We start from the raw sequence: 19,631 nt of genomic DNA, 5'->3' as shown, positions 1-19,631 counted from the left end.
CCATTTCCATAGTACTTGATTCAGGGCTTGGCACAGAGATGTGTAATGCGCAGAGACATAGCAGTTTCTGACTCAGAAGCCCATGACTCCCCAATCACCAGTGCATCTTTTATGCCCTGTTGCCTCAAGGCACTTGTATGGCTCTCTGTATTCTTGGTATTCGCCAGGTATCAGTTGTATGTTTCTAATGGTCAGGGAGTCTGTGGGTGAAATCCATTCCCTTATCCCATATGTTACAAGTTGTGAGTTCAATAACTCAATCCTAGCTCTGGGTCTGGGTTTCCACATCTCTGAAATGGGAGGGATGTTATAACTGCCTCAGAAACTTGTTGCCAGGACTGAATGAAGTAAGGAATGTCACATTCCCAGTGGAGAGGAAGCTTTGGTCTTTGGGAATGAAAAGCCTTATCATGTCTTGGGGTTGATTACATCTATGCATAAGCTACCCTGTTTATGACACAGTTATTTCTTTTTTTTTTTCCATTTTATTTATTTTTTCAGCGTAACAGTATTCATTCTTTTTGCACAACACCCAGCATGGCACAGTTATTTCTTGTCTCTGTCTAATCTCTAGGGCTTCCCTCATTCTAGTGTCTGGGAGTTGTCAAACTCTTCTTGACTCACCTGTCCTTACCCTTTATGGTTATGTGTATTTAATGAGTGCTTGGCTTGGGTCAGCCATAAAGCAGAGGCTGCATAAAGTCTAGGGAGTCTTTGCTAGCAGGGGATCATGGGGATGCCAGGGAATAGATTTTCATATTTTCCAATTGGGCAGTAGATATTCATATTTTCCAATTTCCAGGTTTTTTTTTCCCTCCTGTGGTATGATACATACCTTTTATTTTTTGAAAACTTCAGACCCAGAGATGTTGGCCTTAGTTATATATTCATTTTCCCTCTGAAAAGATAATTTTTTAAAAATCTGAGTACATGAATTCTGTTTTGTTAAGTAGTGTTCAACATTTAAGTGATTCTGTGCATAGTAATAGAATGATTTATAACCTGATGAAAATTTTTACTTCAAGGTAGATTTGTGCATTTCTTATGGATTTAAATGTTTATTTTGTTATAGCACTGCATGCACATGCGTGTGTGTGTGTATACATGCTTTGGTTTCTTTTTGGTTTTGAGGGCTTCGTGTGTATTAAATCATGGGTATGACTGCCTGTTCTAATGGCTTATCAAAAACAACGTACATGTGGATTCCTTGAGCTTTCCAGTTTACCTCCTCCAAACTGAAGAGTTGTCATTTTAGCAAATTGAAATACCATCGTTGAAGATTATAGTGTCATTTTAATTCTATGGCAAGGCCTCATTTCTTCATTTAATCCAGACTCCTCATGAAGACTTAAGCTTCTGTGTCTACATATATAAGATAGTTAATAATTAGGCCTCTGGGGGCGCCTGGGTGGCTCAGTGGTTTAAGCCGCTGCCTTCGGCTCAGGTCATGGTCTCGGGGTCCTGGGATCGAGTCCCACGTCCGGCTCTCTGCTCTGAAGGGAGCCTGCTTCCCTCTCACTCTCTCTGCCTGCCTCTCTGCCTACCTGTGATCTCTCTCTGTCAAATGAATAAATGAAGTCTTTAAAAAAAAAAAAAAAAAAAAGCTTCACAATAATTAGGACTCTGTAGGAGGCTTTGCCAAAGTATCTGGCCCTTAGAGTGCTTGACATGTCTCGAAAGAGTCATCTTGAGTCTGAACATTGAGGTACAGGGGATCAGGTCAAATGAAGGTATTGATCTAGAAATTGGGATTTTTATGTTATCTTTATATGTGTATTACATACTCTATCTAACCATAAAGACATGTCATGTTAATGTTCTAATTCCACTCTGGAGCAGAAGCTCTGGCAGTTGGAGCTTTCACAGCATTATGTCATGCTGTTTACCTGCTCAGTCCTGCTTCAGACTCATTTTAGAATTACCAGAGAGGCTGTTCTGGATCCTTCAAGCTAGTTGGAGGGTAGCCATCTTTGTGGGTTATAGGGACACTAATTTGTTCCCTGCCCTGCTACCTCCTTTCTCCTCCCGCCTCACATCTGTGGAAAGAAGTGGGAACCTTGCTTGTCAGTGGCCTGAAGTAAAGATACCTCAAGGTCCTGTTGGCCAGAGATGGGAAGAATGGAAGTGGGGTGAGGGAGAAGTTACAGTTCAGTTGTGGAAATCTCTTTGAGATGGAGGTTGGCGAGAACATAGCCCAGAGTGTCCTCAGGAGGCTGATGAGCACTGATAGTCCCCCAAGGAGAGAGACTGAGGGTGCTCTCCTGAGGTCTTCATCTAGACATCACTGAGTTCCAGGAAGGATGTGAAGACATTTAAAACGTGTTCCCTCCCTAGAGTCTCACTTTCAAAAACCTATAGTGGGTGACATAAAGATGCTTAATAATTAGTTTCTGGTTAGATCACATGTGGATTATGTATAATAAAGCAGACCTTAAAACATGGCTGTTTTGTTTGTTGAGCATCTGGTTTGGAAAATAGGTATCTTTGTTTTGTTTTTTAAGATTTTATTTATTTGACAGAGACACAGGGAGAGAGGAACACAAATAGGGGGAGTGGGAGAGGGAGAAGCCAGCTTCCCGCTGAGCAGGGAGCCTATGCGAGGCTTGATCCCAGGACCTCGGGATCACAACCTGAGCCAAAGGCAGGTGCTTAACAACTGAGCCAATCAGGCACCCCAGAAACTAGGTTTTTAATACATTGTAAAATATAAATAACACTTGGTATGTATGAATTATCTAACACCTACAGAGGACACCAAAAAGCTGTTCCAGGTCTTCAAGAAGCTGAGTGCCCCAGGAGTGATACATGATTAGTTCTCACCTTGGACACTGAATGCCTGTGTTCTCAGGCAGCACCAAAGGATTCAGGCTTGGACAGATGGAGTGTCTTACTTGAGTTTGAAAGGTGGCTTGACAGGATGGGCCCCTTGCAGAGTTCTTACTGACGCTGTCAGGGACGATGTTTTCTTCATGGGTATTATCTGAAGGGGTAAGCCTGTGGTTTCACTTGTATATAGTGTCACTCCTAGAGTAATTGGCCACAAGCATGAAGGACATGTCAGAGTTCTGATTAGTAAAATGGGTGTGAGTAAGCTACAAAAATACAAAGTTTGGAGACATGGAAAATGTGACTGATTGTCCTGCCCTAGGAAGGAAGCTTTCCTTTTTATTTTCATTTTGCCTATTTTCATGAAACTAGTTTAACCTGTGATTAGTTTCATCTTTTGAACTTTGATTTCACATTTGCTTACTCCATTTAACATTTCCCATTTGCCCAGTCAGGTAGGAATCTTCCACTTCTGAACCCTACTGAAGTCCTTTGTTGGTGACCTTTCTCATGGTACTTTTTGTGTCTCATGACGGGGTACTGGTTTATGTGCTCACCCTGTCTTCCCTCCCCACCTCCTTTGTCCCCTTGTATACACTGAGTTTTCAGCCATAGGCTCTGTGTCTTCTGACCTACTTAATATGGGGCACTACCTAGCACAGAGGTTTGCTCCTGGGAGAGGCTTAGTATTTGCTGGATTCAAGTTAACTGCCTTAAACCAAATAAAACACAGTCAAATGTTGGACTTGCTGTATACTTACAAAGAATATAATGCCCACTGTAGGTATGTCCCAATGGCTACCAAAATCTAAACAAAACTGAGGGAATGGTATGGCTAAGTGAAGAACTGGGTTTTGCTTGAAATTTTGCTACACGTACTTCACATATATTCTGTAATCTTCTGTTGATATTTACTGATGCATGCACTGGCAACAGCCCAGCAGTGCATTTATTTTTAACTTTCTAAGTGAAATCTGGGTTGGAAACTTACATTATGAAGGCAACAGTTGAAATTGAGCATTCAGATTATCTAAAATTGAAAAATTAAAATATGAAGGCAATGTGAGCCTACCAGAAACGCCTGTGTCCTTCCAAAGTATTAACTCTGATTAACTGTAGCACATACCAATTCCATCTTCATCCCAATGCATTTTAGGTTGGAAAAAGTGTGTGGAGTTGCCATGTAGCATGGAACTATAAGAGGACCACATTTTCAGAAAATGAGTTCCCAGAATGCCTTTGGGTTTTTGTTTTTTTCTAAATGTCTTTTACATTTGTTTATATTTGTTTGTCACAGATACAAGAAACTAGTTCTTGTGAATAACGTGGCCTGATTGCTCACCATTCCAGTCACAAACGCTGCGTTTTGTTTAGTTCTGTTATGTGGCTCCAGTATACATTCCTCTCCCTCAGGCCCAGTCCGCATACCTCAGGGTAACCTAATACGCGTCGTTAAATTAAAAACACAATTTGAGTTTGGGGGTTTCATTTATGGTTAGAAACATGAAATGTAAGGAATTCAGTGAATACACAAACTAAATACAATTTTGGAAACGTTTTCGCAGCTAGCTTGTGCTTGCTGTTTTACAGATGAAATTTAAATTATGTCGAGATGAGTCATAATTTGGGGTTCTTCAGTTAGCTCAGGATTTTCATTTAAAGCTTGTGACTGTCCATGTCTTTTGGTGACCAACCAGTCTATACATTCTCTTTTCAATTGCTCTTTTAAATTTTCATGCTTTAATCTATATACAACTCATATTTATCAGTGAAATAATTGTATTTACTTCTAGATTTAGGAAAGAGTGAATCCTGTCTTGCTTTAAATTAGGAAATGTTAAGTTTGGGTTATGTTGGAATGTTGTGAATGATCTGAATTTGGATTTTGGCTTTATTTGCCTTGGGGTTTTTTTGTTTGTTTGTTTGTTTTAACCTGATGGAAGAGGAAAGAGTTAGAAAACATTTGCATTGTTTAAGGCTAGAGAGGAAGCTCTGCTAGGCAGGCCCCAGTGAGCCTCCTGAGAGCTAAGCAGACAGACTGGAACTCCTTTGGGTTCTCTGGATCCTAGAACATTCCTCTGAATGTGGAGACCCAAATGTTTGCTCTGTTGAGATTGTTCACATTTTAAAAATAACACATTTTTCACAAGAATATTTCTAATAACTTTGAAGAGTATATTTTATTCTGCTTGTGTACCTCATTTTTGCTTTAGAAGTTTAAGATTAGGAAAAATGTAGTATGGACTGGACTAAAGTTAGATATTTAAATCTTAATTTAGCTTTTAGCTTGATTTTGGGTAGCTTTTATTAAACATCAAAACGAAAAGAAGCAGGAAAACATTTAGATTGTGTATAGTCGAAGAATGAAGATTTGAAATAGTACCCAAGGCAATTTAGGGCAAAATAATTCTTTGTCCTAAAATGCTCAGCTTAGGGCAAAAATTTCTGTAGTGTATTTTTGAAGTATAATTTTTTTCTTATTATAAAATGATATAAAGTTTTGAAAATAAAGAATTATACACAGAAGAAAGTAAAAATCAATTAGTGTTTCACCATTTAAATATTGATATTTATTTTATTTCCTGATTTATGTAGTTTTGTTAATCAGTGTTTATGCCATGCAAGGATACCTGTTTCTGTTCATATTATGCCTTTTTTTTAAAAAAATGAACATTCTTTAAAAAGATGGTTTTTAGTGGCTGGCTGCACAGTAACCCACCGTTAAGTCCAGGTTTTTGCAATTATAAATAAATCTGTAGTGTTTTTCCTTACCTGATGAAATGGGATACATTTCTGAAAGAGGAATTACTGAGTTAAAAGATATGTGGTATGCATAGGAAATGAACAGCTTTAAGGCTCTGTAATGATGTGGGGTCAGATCTTACCCCAAGAAGATGGTAACAAAAGTATCATTTTAGCTTTTGCTTAACCACATCTAGGCAATTTCTCTATTTTGGGTTTCACCATTAAGTATGGATACTTTTTTTTTTTTTTTTAATTTAAGTGATTCCCCATACCCAATGTGAGGTTTGAACTCAGGACCCTAAGACCAAGAGTCACGTGCTCTTCCAACAGAGCCCACCAGGCGCTCCTAAGTGTGGTGGAGACTTTTTAAGGCATTTTTTAATTTAACCATTAGCCTTAAGGCCATACGTAGCTCAAATTAAGAGGAGAATTGCATGAGTCATTTTAAGAGCTGAGTGAGACCTTGACTGCTATATATATTAATAATGAAAAAAACACACCTTCTATGTTCTCAGCTCTTTCTTCTGGTTATTTGAGATTATGTTTCTGTGCCTCATGCTGTAAGGTGTTGATACTACAGAGAATAAGGTGAAGAAATAAAGGCAGCATGCTCTTCATTTGCTTGTATGTTCTTTAATTGGTACATATTCCCCCAATTTTTCTTCTCTTTAATAACTACTTACAACTTTCATGGAAAACAAAAACGCAGTGAGACTGGAATACACATTTTAGATCTAGGGAAGATAGCTCAGAGAACAAGTTCCTTTTGTCCCATCACTTAAACTAAACTTTATGGATGAGTGTTAGTTTGTAAATTACCAGTATTACCTTAATTGATTTGAACAGATTGCCAGAGTCACTAGAAAGAATGTGTGAAACAGACTTAGGTAATTGTTGAAGTCCTGTGGTCCTGCACTTGGATCCCAAGTGTGGTATGGACATACTTGTATTAAATTTAGTTTACTCTTTAATTAGAACCATGCTTCATTCCACTGCTTTTATAAAATGATAGAATTCTGAGGAGTTGGTGTTCTGCTGAACATACCCAAGGTTTTTGGTGAGCACAAGGTGTGCAGTGATTTGGAGTTTCGGAATGAAGCCATCAGCTGCCCGTAATTAATAGGACCTTGGAACGTTCCATCTGGAAGTTATCTTAGGGCCAATGAGTGGTGCATCAGAGGTTCTCAGCCGTAGAGGGAATTTAGCCCAAGTGCATGGGCAGGAGGATATTGCACTAAGCCCGTTATAGAATAAAGTGCAAAATTAAAGAAAATTTTAAGACAGGCCATCAGATGTCAAGGACATGTGCTTACTGCCTGTAGCACTGGGCCACCCCCGGCCCTGGATGAACTAAGTTCGCGTATCCTTGCTTTTAGTATCCTATCAGTGGAGGATGAAAAGTTGAACCTTTCCTTTTACTGACCGAGAAATAAGGCCCAGAGAGGTTAAGCATCCTACCTGCCTTGCATAGGAAGTTACCTTGCATAATGGGAACTGCAACCCATATCCCCCTAGTCCTAGCTACTATTTAACAGGTATTTAAGTACTATATTCTTCATATCCAAAATTATGTTTCATATGAAGGTTTTCAGTGACGCTCTTTGGATTAGAGAGTACCTCAATGTTGGCTCATGGCTTATTGAAAAAATGACCTGTGAAAGACCAGTCTTGTGATAATTTCAGTGAGGCTGGGCATTCAGAAGCTAGTTGTGTGGAAGGCTGGCTGGCTACTTCCACACGCAGAAGCCCAGCTGAAGTGCATGGGTCCAGCAGGCCAGGGAGGGGGAGGGGGAATTGCAAATATGCTTCAGGCCAGGGCCACTGCAACAGCAACAGAAGGGTATCTCTTCTGGTAGATCTCATTAGCACCAAGGATAGTGGTTTTATTGTTATTTATGCACATGTAATGACTCTCCTCTCTACTGGCCACTTTTGTGACTTCTTACAACACCTAGCATGGATATGGTTGTAAATGACACCTTCTTAATACTTGCTGAATTAAACTTGTTCATAAAGTGTATGGGATTGTATATGTGTGGGTGTAAATATACACATCTGTGCTGAATTTTAACATTAGTACTCTTTTATGGCAGGGGAAATAGAGCTCAGCTAACCAAATTCTTCTGTTGACATAGAACTCACCTGTACAAGGACAGTTTGCTGTATATATCATGTTTTCATTTAAATGCTAATAGTGCTACCTCACTGATTTAACCCATGTACCAGCTCATTAATAGGATGAAATGTTTTGACAGAAGAGATTCTCTGAGAAAAGTTGATCAATCATGCAGGACTCTATAGAACATGGAGTCATATTAATAATAATACCAGGAAAGAATTTTTTCATCTATCCGGTCTTTAGAATTCACTTGGAACTGGGACATTATTGAGGATTTGGGGGGAAATGTGGTCTGGTGCTATGATTGCATAAATGAAGAATAGTTTTGAGGTTTAGACTATGACCTAGAAATTTAAGATTTTTTTTTTTAAGAGTATGTACATATAGTTGAATGGAACAAATATTTGCCACCAGCAATGAACCTCCTGAAAGTGGGATGTGCAAAGGGGTTGCAGCTAACAAAATGGGACAGCGGCACACAGTATGACCGGTGCTGGCACTGCAGTGTCTTGAGTGTGGGGTGAAGCTGAGAACAGTGGTGAAGAAGGGGGAAAAGCCCTTCCTTATAAAAAAGACTGCTTTCTCTTTTCACTCAGTAATTCAGTGTTTATAAAAAGTGCCCCCATAGTGTTGCACATGACTTTGTACTCTTTTGAGAAGTTTTATTTAAAATTGTTTTGCAAACTCAAACTGGTTATTCCTACTCTATGAAAGAATAAAGGAGAGTGAGAAGTAGTGTGTATTAAGCTCTTGAGTTCCCCCAGCTAAGCATGGAGCTCACATTGTTTTACTAAGTCTTCACAAGAGGGTCCTGAGACATAGCTTTCGTCCTGTAAGTACACTGGCCCTGGGGCTTTACCAGTTTACCAAATGGTTCTTTCCTCAGACCATACCTGCAGTCCTCTCCTGCAGTCTGTGATCCTTTGACACACACCTCCTTTCCATGCACACCGTCAGGACCGTGTCTGCTTTTGCTCACTGGCATGAGCCCGTCCCAGGCGCTCTTCTGGCTCAGCCCAGGAGGCTTTTGGTCTTCTGTACACACCTTGCAAGACCCACATGAGGCTCCCTCCTTAACCCTTCCCTCAAACTTGTTGGTGCATTGAACTTTCCACAGCAGAAGCCTTACTCAGTTTCACAGAAATGGGCAGATTGCAATCCCCTGCCTAGTTTTTACAATAGAAATTTCACAATTTGCCCCCAAACCCGGAAAGAACAATGAGTACCTGCACCTAGATTCACCAGTTGTTAGCACTTCACCGTCCCCTCTCCTCTTCTCTTTCCTCCTCCTCTCTCCTCCTCTCTCTACACAAATGTATTGCATATTTCCAAGATTTTTGGCTGAACGGAGGTTGACATAATCTAAAATTTCAAATTCTAATTGCTTTTTAATGTTTTTCTGAAAGTACATTATAGACATTATATTTTACTTTAGTCTTTTTTAATCAGATAATCCCCACCTCTCTCCCTTGTTCCTTTTTTCCTTTTTTTTTAATACCCTCCCACCTCTCTCTCTCTTTCTTTCTTTTAACCATAACAACTCTTGGTTTGATTCCCTGACTTTGCCATTTGCCATTTAAACTAAGAGGTGTGATCATTTGTAGAAATCAAGTCATGATGTATGGGACTATCTTCAAACACTTGGTCACTGGAGATCATTCCTGCTGCTTGCCGTGTCCCTTTTCAGAGTGCCCTTGCAGGGAAGATACCTCAGTTAGCAAACAGTGCCGCTCCCTGTGCCTGTGTTACAAGACACAGAAGACGGCCACACTTCACCATCGTTCTTCATGGTGCCTCAGCACATCCACGGCGGGAGGGCAATAATGGTGTTAGGAGAACCCCGCCATATCCGAGTTCACTGTTGACACGATATGGATAGAATTTGGTATTTAATATGAAATCTGAACAGGGTAATTTGAGGCAGAACAATGCACCTATTAAACTGCAGAGCCAGGAAGTAACTTCGTCTGTGGAAGGAGGGTTTGCAGCAGGGGAATACCGCTGCTTTTGCTAAAATGATTTTGAATTTCCGCATACCCGAATTAAACACATAAGAGATTGTACTTTTCTTCATGTATGTCTGTGATGTTGTTACACAGCAGTCAGTTTTCATCAAAACATAAATATTTAAGTCACGATTTCTCCTTTTCAATTTTCTTCATCTAGAAGGAGCTGGCAAACAACCCTGACTGTCCTCAGATGTGTGCTTATAAGCTGGTGACCATCAAATTCAAGTGGTGGGGACTCCAAAGCAAAGTAGAAAACTTCATTCAGAAGGTAAAGGGCTGCTCAAAATGCAGTGACTTAAATTAGGTTAATGGGGTATTTTCTGTTAGCACTGCTTTTTCTCACTTATGAGGTAAAAATTATTGCCTCTGTGTAATTCCTCTCGTGTTTCTTTTATTCTCCCTAGAAACAGCAAAGACAGATGCCAGCAGGTTTTAAGGGGCTTTCTTTGGGGAAGAGCATAGGAGTTTTTTGTTCCAAGTGCTTTCCCAATGGTTTGCCCAGCTATTCTGCAGACAATGCTTTCTGCGTACAGCATGTCCTCAATGGGACCTACTGTCCTTGCATTGGCTGGAGGGAGAGGCCAGGCCTTCCCCGGTGAGGGGTTCCTCTGTCCTAGCTCAGCTGGCCCCCCACTCACACCCCAACCCGAATCTCTCTCTTGACTCACTTTTTTACATACTTGGCACTTTCTCATGGGATGTTTTCTTTAGAGGTCCTTACTGGGAATAGTTCCCCTTTGAACCTAGGGTAACAGAATCTGAGGGTCCAAATTCTGATTACCTCTTTTTTATGTCTTCTTTATTAAAGTGAGAGTAACATGGACAATTTGATCTAGAAAGAGGGGAGAATTGGAGCTCTGTAAATACGTACACATGTTGAAAACACATAGGGAATATGAAAAGTTTCTTCGGTGTCTACTTTTCCTGTAGTGTAGTGTATTTTTCCTGTTACCATTATTAAGAAACCCCTGGTATACCTCTGAACCCACAACTGCTCATGTCTGTTCCACCATAACTTTTCTACAGTTAAGCTGGAACTGCTCTGACACTTTTTTTTAGAGGGGTCCTAATGTGCTGGAAACTGTGATTACTCTTGGGCCTGCTTACAGCTGGCCCATGATAGGCACTCTGTAAATGTTGGCTTCCGTCCTTCCTCTTGGATCACAGTAATAGATTAACAATCTAGTTCGTCACACGTGTAATTGATGAAGTCCCTTCTGTTCGTGGAAAAAAATTATAGAGTTGAAGATTGTCCAAAAGTATTAAAGTACTCGCTGTTCAGTGCATTTTTCTCTCTTCTTGGGAAAATTTTGTAAAATTTAAATAATGCAGCAATTAAAACCACTCATTATATACATGGGTGTGTGTGTGTGTGTGTGTGTGTGTGTGTGTGTGTAGTTCAGTAACATGGGAGTATAAAAATTGATGGAGAGTGCATAATCATTCTTTTTTTAAAGATTTTATTTATTTGAGAGAGGGAGAGAGAAAGCATGAGAGGTGGAAGGGTGCAGAGGGAGAAGCAGACCCCCTGCTGAGCAAGGAGCCTGATGCGGGGCTCGATCCGGAACTCAAGGATCATGACCTGAGCTGAGGGCAGTCGCTGAACCAGCTGAGCCACCCAGGCGCCCCTGTGTGTAATAATTCTTGATTTAGATAAACATCTTATTCCAAAGAACCAGGATTCTTTAGTTTCAGTACACATTGTAGTCTACCTCATAGTATTTCTTTGCATTGCAGAGAAGAATGACCGTGTATAGTCTTATAGTAGAAGGAATCGAGTTGACCTTTGGTCACTGAGATATAGAAAAAGGTAAAAAATAGATCAGGTCTAGCAGGAGTTGATGTGGGATCAGAATGTGCGCACCATGGTTTTTTCAGTTCTTGATAAATTGTGCTACCTTTGCAAGGAAGGATTGTTTCACATTTCACAGGGAGATTTTTCTTTTTCATTTGTTTTACAAAATGGTAATGGGATTGAACTAAGATTTCTACTAGTGGACAAAGTGGTCTTTTCAAACCAGGGGTATGGAGGTTGCATGGGTTAATTGGGATGTAGAAAGTTAGTATGTTATTGATCTTAGATTTTTGCTGTCTTACACTACTTTTCTTTTTTTTTAAAGCAAGAGAAAAGAATATTTACAAATTTTCATCGCCAGCTTTTTTGTTGGATTGACAAGTGGATTGATCTGACAATGGAAGACATTAGGAGAATGGAGGATGAAACTCAGAAAGAACTAGAAACAGTAAGACTTCCCCTGTTTGTGGAAATTCTCTCATTTCCCCTTTCTAAAACTGTGTGCATGCTGAGTAAGTGTAGACTTAGGATTAAGAAAAATGTCGTTAAAAGCTGTTTTTTAATATTTACCCTCATCAAAATCAGGTTTTTAGACACTAACATCCCTCACATGTTCTGATTTCTCTTTTCTTGAGCATCTTCCGTGAAAGTAGACTAGAGCTTTATTGATCTAGAGTTGGTTACCTGTAAAGTGCCCAGTGGTTCTGTATTCTTTGTCATGCATTAGCTCTCTCTTATGATTCAGAGTCCTTTTAGGCACTCCCTTTATCAGACCAAGTTGCCTCTGGCTCCTATCACTGAAAGTTACTGATGTTAGCACAGTAAGTCGTATTTCCCTCTTCTGTAGAAAAGATAAGCCTGGCCATATTGTCACAGATGCCAGAAATGCCTCCTTCCCTGCAGCTAGCACTGAATCCTTGGCTCTTCATAAGCTTTAGGCAGAAATTGAGGTGATGCTTGGGCTGGAGGTCAGCATGCCATGTTTCACAGTTAAAACCTGCCCTAGCTCCGGCCCACCACCAATGAGCAGGGTAGGCCCTGCGTCCTGTGAGCGCCCCCTTTCTCCAGGGTTGGATTCTTCCTACTTCATCTTAGAAGTGTCTGGTTTTGTTTTGCTCTGAGCTGCACTGCTTTTCAGTTGAAAGTAAGGCCCTCCTGGGGGGAAGTGAACCCAAGGAATGTCCGGGATAGGCTAGTGGTTTCCATGCAGTCATCCAGAGTCCCGCCAGCAGTCCTAGTTTTGGAAGCCCTGCAGACGGGAGTGTTTGACAAACGCCTGTGTGTGAGGCAGGACCCCCACTTAATCACAGGAGAATGGCAGCAAATCAGGTTCTTTGGCACAAAAGGAAATCTATTTGTCTGGCACACAGCATTATAAAGAATCTGTGTTTAAAATTGCTTACTTTTGGTGATTACAGCAGATCTGCTTCTAATTAGCTTTATACAAACCTTCTGAGAGGACTAGGACATATTTTCTTTATAAGGCAATAAAATGTTTTAACCTTATCTTATACAGAAAGTAAACTTTCAGCAGTCTCCAACTTATGAATGGATTTTGTTCCAAAGTTTTAAGTTGACTTTTTGGAATTTGGGATATGTTTTACCATGGAGACAACATTATAAATTGGAGTTCGGTTTCTAGGCCAGACAATAGAAGCCTCTTTGACCTCCATTTCTCATACTAATAGTATGACTCTGAGTTCTGGATCTCAGGAGTAGGGTGATAGAATGACAAGCATGGAGGGCTCTCCCTCATCCCCTTAGTTTTAGGCTGGCCCCTAATATTTAAACCAGCAAGAGTGAGCCATGGATACTTCCTTTTTCTCCTTGTCCATCTCCCACTTCTGTCTCTCCTTTTTCAAGAGTCTGGTGCCCTTCCCTAAGGAGCACCCCTTCTCCCACCCAGTTTTAGTCCCTTTTCCCTTGTCTTGCCTGATTCTGCTCCCTCTAGGTGCTCCAGGCTCCAGAGACACCTGTCAGCTGTCCCCAGTCCCTCTGAGCAGCTAGGGGCATGAGGACCATGCGCATTCTTACTAAATTCACGGCATAGCCTTGGTATCTTCAAAAAGGATTTGTCAGTGTTGAGACAAAACAAAACATAGTTATTTTTCTTGGTTTGAACTCTCAAAGAGGAGTTTTGGTTTGGGTTTAGATTTTTTTTTTTTAAGATTTTATTTTGAGAGAGAGAGTGAGCATGAGTGCAGAGGGAGAGGGAGAAGCAGACCCCTGCTGAGAAGGGAGCCCAATGTGGAGCTTGATCCCAGGACTCTGGACTCATGACCTGAGCCAAAGGCAGATGCTCAACGGACTGAGCCATGTAGGCGCCCCTGGGTTTGAGTTTTACTCTGAGAGGACTGTCCATAACATGAGGAAAAGAGGTCATGGTTGGAGGGTGAGGGGTGAAACCCTCCCCGGTTGGAGCTCTGAACCCTACCTACCTCTGGACCTCTCAGACAGACCTCTTCCTTCAGGAGGGCGTTCTTACATGCCTCCCGAGTTCCCAGTCTCAGGACACAGAGCATTCCCAGTGTGAACACAGCGAGTACCCTGATGAGGTGGGGTCGCTCGCTCCCGTCTCTTGCCGTGGGCCTGCAGGCTCAACTCTGCTTCGTCATGCAGGTCCGTAAGGTAGACAAGTAGTTACACAGAAGCCCGGTTTATTAGAAGATACCATTGTTGTGCCTACATGGCTCAGCCTGACTGATTCCCACATGAAACTGGTAGAAATCTTTTGTTGGTTCAGGGTTTGAGAGTACAGTTTCTTTGTTAAGTATTTCCAAAACATTTTAAGGCAATTTCAGCATTCTTTGCTGATCATCGCAACGTAAAATCCCACTTAAGTTACTTTGCTCTGGGTCATTGGGGAGTGCTTTATTCCACATCACGTTGTTGCTGCTTTGAGCCTTGACAGTTGGTTTGTGAGCGTCTTCAGACTCTGGGCAGTAGCATGCCTGCAGGCCACAGCGCCCTACCCAGAAAGCACCTGCCTCATGACGGGGGCTTAACATTTCTAAGTCTTCGCCACGGCGCAGAGATTTCCCCTTTTCTTGAGGTCCTGTTTCCCTGAGACCTGATGATAGAGTTTGATACATTGTAATTCTCTTCTTAATTCACATATATTTTAATACTTGGATTTCGTTCATATGGGTTTTGGCTCTGGAGAAAAGGAACAGCATCTTGAGACCTGAGGCATGACAGGAATGTCCCTGCCTGGAATCCTAAAGAGAAATATGGGTTTGGGTTTAAGGCTCAGCTGCTAAAGAAGTACCGAGGGTAAACTTACTGCCTGTTTGTTCACAACTGGCACTTCTTGGGGGCGGGGAGAAGTGTTGAGGTTTAGAAGTGTGTTTATTACATCTGTTCCTTTTTCTGTCCATTCTTTTCTGATTTTCTCATTGAGTTTTTTTGAATTGTCTGTGGTCTACTGTATGAATGCCTGTCCTTTCTGATGCATCCTTACGTCCTTTGTTGTTTCTCGTACATTGTTCCCATACTCACTTGTTCTTCCTTTTGTCCTCCCTCTTTTAAATAAACTTCCCGCGAAGAACTCCTCTCAGGGACTCTAGTCTCAGAAACAGCAGAGGTGGCTACACCTCGTGTCTTCCTGTCTGGTCCAGGGACTATGAGAATGTGAATCAGACTGTCAGGGCATTTTCTCACATTGTATTAGTGAGCAACAGTTCATTTACCCTTGACTGTCTTTGATAATTTTATACCATCTGCAGGCTTTTGTTTCCTGGATTCAAGAATAGATACACATTTTTTTGTGTTGTTGTAAGAAAAGCCTTTTGCAGGATTTAGATAACCAACATTACGAGAGGGGCCTCAGAACTTCATTCTCAGTGTGGATGTGGTGTTATGAACAGGCAGCGGTTATTCACAATCTTTCCTAGATCCTTTCTTCTGCCTTCGCTTACTAACCCAACTTAGAGTCTGTGATTTCAGCAGCTCATGATTTTATTTTACGTTTAGATGCGTAAGAAGGGTTCCGTCCGAGGCACGTCGGCTGCTGATGTCTAGATGAGTTCCCTGTAGGGTCAGAGACAATATCAAACTGTGTAAGTGAAGACCCGGGTAAAAAGAATGTTTAAAAACTAGTACCTTGTTGGTAATGGGTAGTTAACTTGCTGAGCAGAGACTAAGTATTAAATGTGGTTTAATTTTTAGAATTTAAAAAGATAACATATTTTAAAGATTGACATGGAACACTGAAGTTACTTAGAGTTTTATCTGTGGAACAGGTTGAATATAGTAATCTCCAGTTAGTGCTTAGTGTTAGGGCCAGAAACCAACTGTCAGGCATACTCATTCATCACATAGTGTTGTCCTGGAAGCCAGCTGATTCTTCATTGATGGCCAGTTAATTGACCTATTTCTCAATAGGACCATATGTGGTTAGTAAGGAAATACATAAAAGCATTCTAAACCAAACAGAGATCCTTCGTCCCATACCAGAAGGGCAACCTTAGTGATTCATTGTAGTTGAAATTTTTTCTGAACATCTCAGCGTCTTCCTTCATGTTGACTCTTCAGTTACCTTTACAGTTAGCTTTAGTATGTACAAATACGCTTTGATTTTCACTATAATATAAAACATTTCTCTGGCTTCATTTCCCTAACACAAATTTCTATGCTCAGATAAGAGATAGTCCTTGAGGGGAAACACAGGAAAGCAGCATGAGTAAACACAAAGGGACAGTCCACTGCCGCCAGTTGTTACTGTTGAGCTCCAGTGTTTATTGAGGAAAAGCACAAGACAAAAAAAACACTCTCCTCCCTCACTTTTTTCCTTTGGTGCCCCTTACATGTGCTACCTGCTCTTTAGTTATCGAATTATCGAACAGGGGAGAAATGAAGTGTTCAGTTGTGAACACAAGTAGTTGTACAAATGAGAATAAAGGAACTCTGCCAGGATTCCTCCAGAGTTCTGTCTTTAAATACAGTGTTCATTTAGAAAAAAAATTGTTACTTTTGTTAAGCTCTTCTAAGTTCTGTGACTTATTTCCACTTCCAATGTATTTTCTCCCTGATGAAACGATATGTTATGTCACAGTGAGACCAAAATCTTCAAGAGATTAAATTTTTTAAAGTAGTAGTTGAGGTACATTTTCTGCCAAAAGTTTTGCCCTGTTAAGGATTTTTTTTTTCTTTTTCTGGAGAATGTATGTGACACAATAACATTTTGTGTGTGTGTCTGTGTTTTAACATACTGCCCTGTCTTTCGCTTTTTTTACAGTTACGTAATCAAGGTCAAGTGAGGGGAACAAGTGCAGCCAGTGATGAGTGAAGAAGAATCTGACCAGTGTCTTGCAGTGTTGACGTTTCCCAGACGTGTGCTTGTGATGATGTACTCACTTGCACGGGTTCCCAACCACGTGTGTATATATGTTTGTGTGTGTATAAATCTGTAGCTGTATATAAAACGCATGTAGAGCTACAGATCAAGATACACACACTTGTGTATATATGTACATACAAACATACTGAAAGGATTAGTACAATTTCTCCAAAGTACTGTACCTATCTTCAGCAAGAATGCAAAAGAAAATATTTTCAATATATATACCTGGAACAGATTTTAATAATTATCAGAGTAATACCATTAATGGACAAATTGACTGCAATGTAATACTAGCTGGTATGTTTCATAAATGTCAAATTGTGGACCAATATATATAGCCTTTTATTACTTTTTTGTTCTTTTAAATCAGTCTCTTATAAATTTTTATTTTAGTCCCATGAGCAACAGACTCCCACAGAAAAATGTATTCAAAATCTTTTGGTATTCCAATGAATCTGGAATGTAAACTTTGAATGTATTTATAACGATTTATTTCGGGATGGTTATTATCTTAAATTCAAATTGGACAGTGTCTATTAGTAAGGAGTATAGTTACCGGCCAATTTTTACTTGTTTGCCCTGAGGGGAAAAAAATCCTTAAAAAAAAAGAATTCTGGTTTTTATTGGATTTTTGTATTTTAAATTTCAAGTATTTTTCTACATCAGACGTAACAAAAATGGAGTTGACGGTTTGTGATTTATAATGAACACTATACAATTTTCAGGCTCCTGTTAGGCAAACAAAGAAATTGATGAAGAAATGAATAGCATCGTAGGCTGTAGGAAAACTTGGAAGTAGAGCACTTCCATGGAGTCTTGTTTCTGAAATGACTGTTTTCTGAAATTAGAGCTTGGAAACTATGCAAATTATCTAGATTCCTCACAGCAGACACACTAGAATACAGATAGTGCTGACGGGTTTTTTGTTTTTTGTTTTTGTTTTTTGTTTTTTTTTTTTGCTCTTTTCATATTGAAAATACACCCTGAGGGGGAGGCACTGCCTTTGAGATAGCGGGTAGTGGAATTTCGCCTTTGAGAAAGTGTATCAGAGGCAGCCTGCAGGCTGGTCTCCTTGTCTGGGAGGTCCCCGTGAGGGGCCAGTGCTCTGCCGCCCACAGGGAGGTGCTCTCTACTAGGATGCCATTGGAACCTGTCATGAGTAAGCTCATGAGCGTGCAGGTTAGCAGCTGCTGCCACCTTGTCCTTCTTCCTTCTTTAAGAAAGGAACCATAGCTGGGGAAGATTTTTATCAGCTTTCTCTGTTCAGATCCAGTTTTTCTCCTGTCAGTCATGGAAGCTTGACTAGAATGATATTGTTGAAGCCTTCCGGTCACAAACTGTCTTCTTTAACCTCTTGTTCCTCCTACCACCTTCCTACCACACGCCGGTCCCTGTAGTCCTTTCACATTTGTAATCTGATTTGCTGACAGTGCTGCCCACCCTGCTTCCCATTTTCCCACACGCCTTGTGTCCCGTCCCCACCGCGGTGGTGGCTGCGAGTCAGATGAGGGTGTTGAGGATCACTGCCGCACCACGATGCCCTGTTAGCCTTGGCTCCGAGCCCCACATTGCATATGTCCCCTGTGTACTCAGGATCAAGACTGATGTTTACTCTCTGGGCACTGTTGTAAGATAGGTGTTGTCAAAGCATAATCATTGTCTGCAAAGTGTTTGGTGCAAGGAAGATTATTGCTAATTTTGTGAAATAAAGAATCTCGCTCTCTCCTTTTAATGGACTAAACTCTCACTGGCGTCTGTAGCATTGTTGGGAGCTTGGGCGCACATGGAAATCCATGCCCAGTGCACGGATTCTAATGTTTTCCTAACAACTGTGGAGATTTGAGGGAATGCGTGGTGAATGTAAAATATCTAGTTTACTTGGCAGTCTCTTGTGTAAATTACAGTAAAACAAAGTAAATGAAATTGAAACAAAAAATAAATTTGATCACAAAATGCCACTTGTGTGCTTGAGTGGTGGTTTCCCTGGTGCCACGTCTGGCTCAGCACACTGTGGACCACTTCTCTGCCTCTTTCTCAAGACGTCTCTGTTGTGCAGCCCTGACATTCTGGGAAAAATAAAGGAAAAACATGGTTTTTAAAAATTTTTCACTGCAAACTCTTATTCTCGAAATGTGCCTGTGCTACACTAACCTGTTACATTTGTTTTCTTAGATAATACTATGCTTTTAAAAGCCGAGGAGAAAACGAAAGGGTTATTTCTTAGTGGTCTCAGAGGTTTTTTAAAAATTATGGTTCCAGGGGAAAAATAAGGAAAGCCCATAGTATTTCTAGAATCACTCAGGATTTTGTTATCAGCCTCTGATTGTTTCAAGATGGTGACTTTTTGGTTTGGTTGGGGCGGCATTTCACCTCTCCTGGGCGTTTCACCTCTCTGAGACGTCGTCGTTTCCACTCCTTGTTTTGAGACACCTCACAGCTATTTTCTCATGATCCCGTCTTGTATGCTAGAGCTGCTCAGCATTAGGAGAGGTGGCCTGCTACATGGATGGGCTTGTACAGAATGTTACATATCCAGGTGGTTGTTTATTTCTTGAGGTGATTTTCTTAGTGTTGTGTCTCAGAGTTAGTGTCTGCGTTCAGGGGGCCGGTCTGTCGTTCGGGATGCTGACACTAAAGCTCAGCGTTTGGGGCTCTCCGAAGGCACCAGGATGAGTAAAAGCAGCACACAGTCCAGTGTGGGAGACAGACACATGAACAGATAATTACAGTTCAGTAGGATGACTGAGAGAGAGCTTAGACATCATCCACATCGTACAGATGCAAAAGCAAACGTTC

At 40.8% G+C, this 19,631-nt stretch overlaps 1 protein-coding gene across 3 annotated transcripts in view; it reads left to right on the top strand.

The window, feature by feature from the left end:
* Positions 1–18,790, top strand: part of PITPNB (phosphatidylinositol transfer protein beta) — a 62,725-nt gene extending 43,935 nt beyond the window's left edge. For 2 of the 3 annotated variants that reach the window (XM_046025109.1, XM_046025106.1), the window contains 3 exons: positions 9,857–9,967; positions 11,820–11,942; positions 16,731–18,790. In XM_046025109.1, the coding sequence (XP_045881065.1) occupies positions 9,857–9,967; positions 11,820–11,942; positions 16,731–16,781 (285 nt within the window). In that variant the 3' untranslated portion in view covers positions 16,782–18,790. Of the gene's footprint in view, positions 1–9,856; positions 9,968–11,819; positions 11,943–15,466; positions 15,553–16,730 lie in introns of all 3 variants that reach the window. The other variant, XM_046025107.1, reaches the window with a different exon arrangement.
* The last annotated feature ends 841 nt before the right edge of the window (positions 18,791–19,631 follow it).

Source organism: Meles meles, chromosome 12, assembly GCF_922984935.1.
Source record: "Meles meles chromosome 12, mMelMel3.1 paternal haplotype, whole genome shotgun sequence".
NCBI classification, from domain to species: Eukaryota; Metazoa; Chordata; class Mammalia; order Carnivora; family Mustelidae; genus Meles; species Meles meles.
Note: the sequence above shows the minus strand (reverse complement) of the source record. Positions and strands in the feature narration are given on the sequence as shown.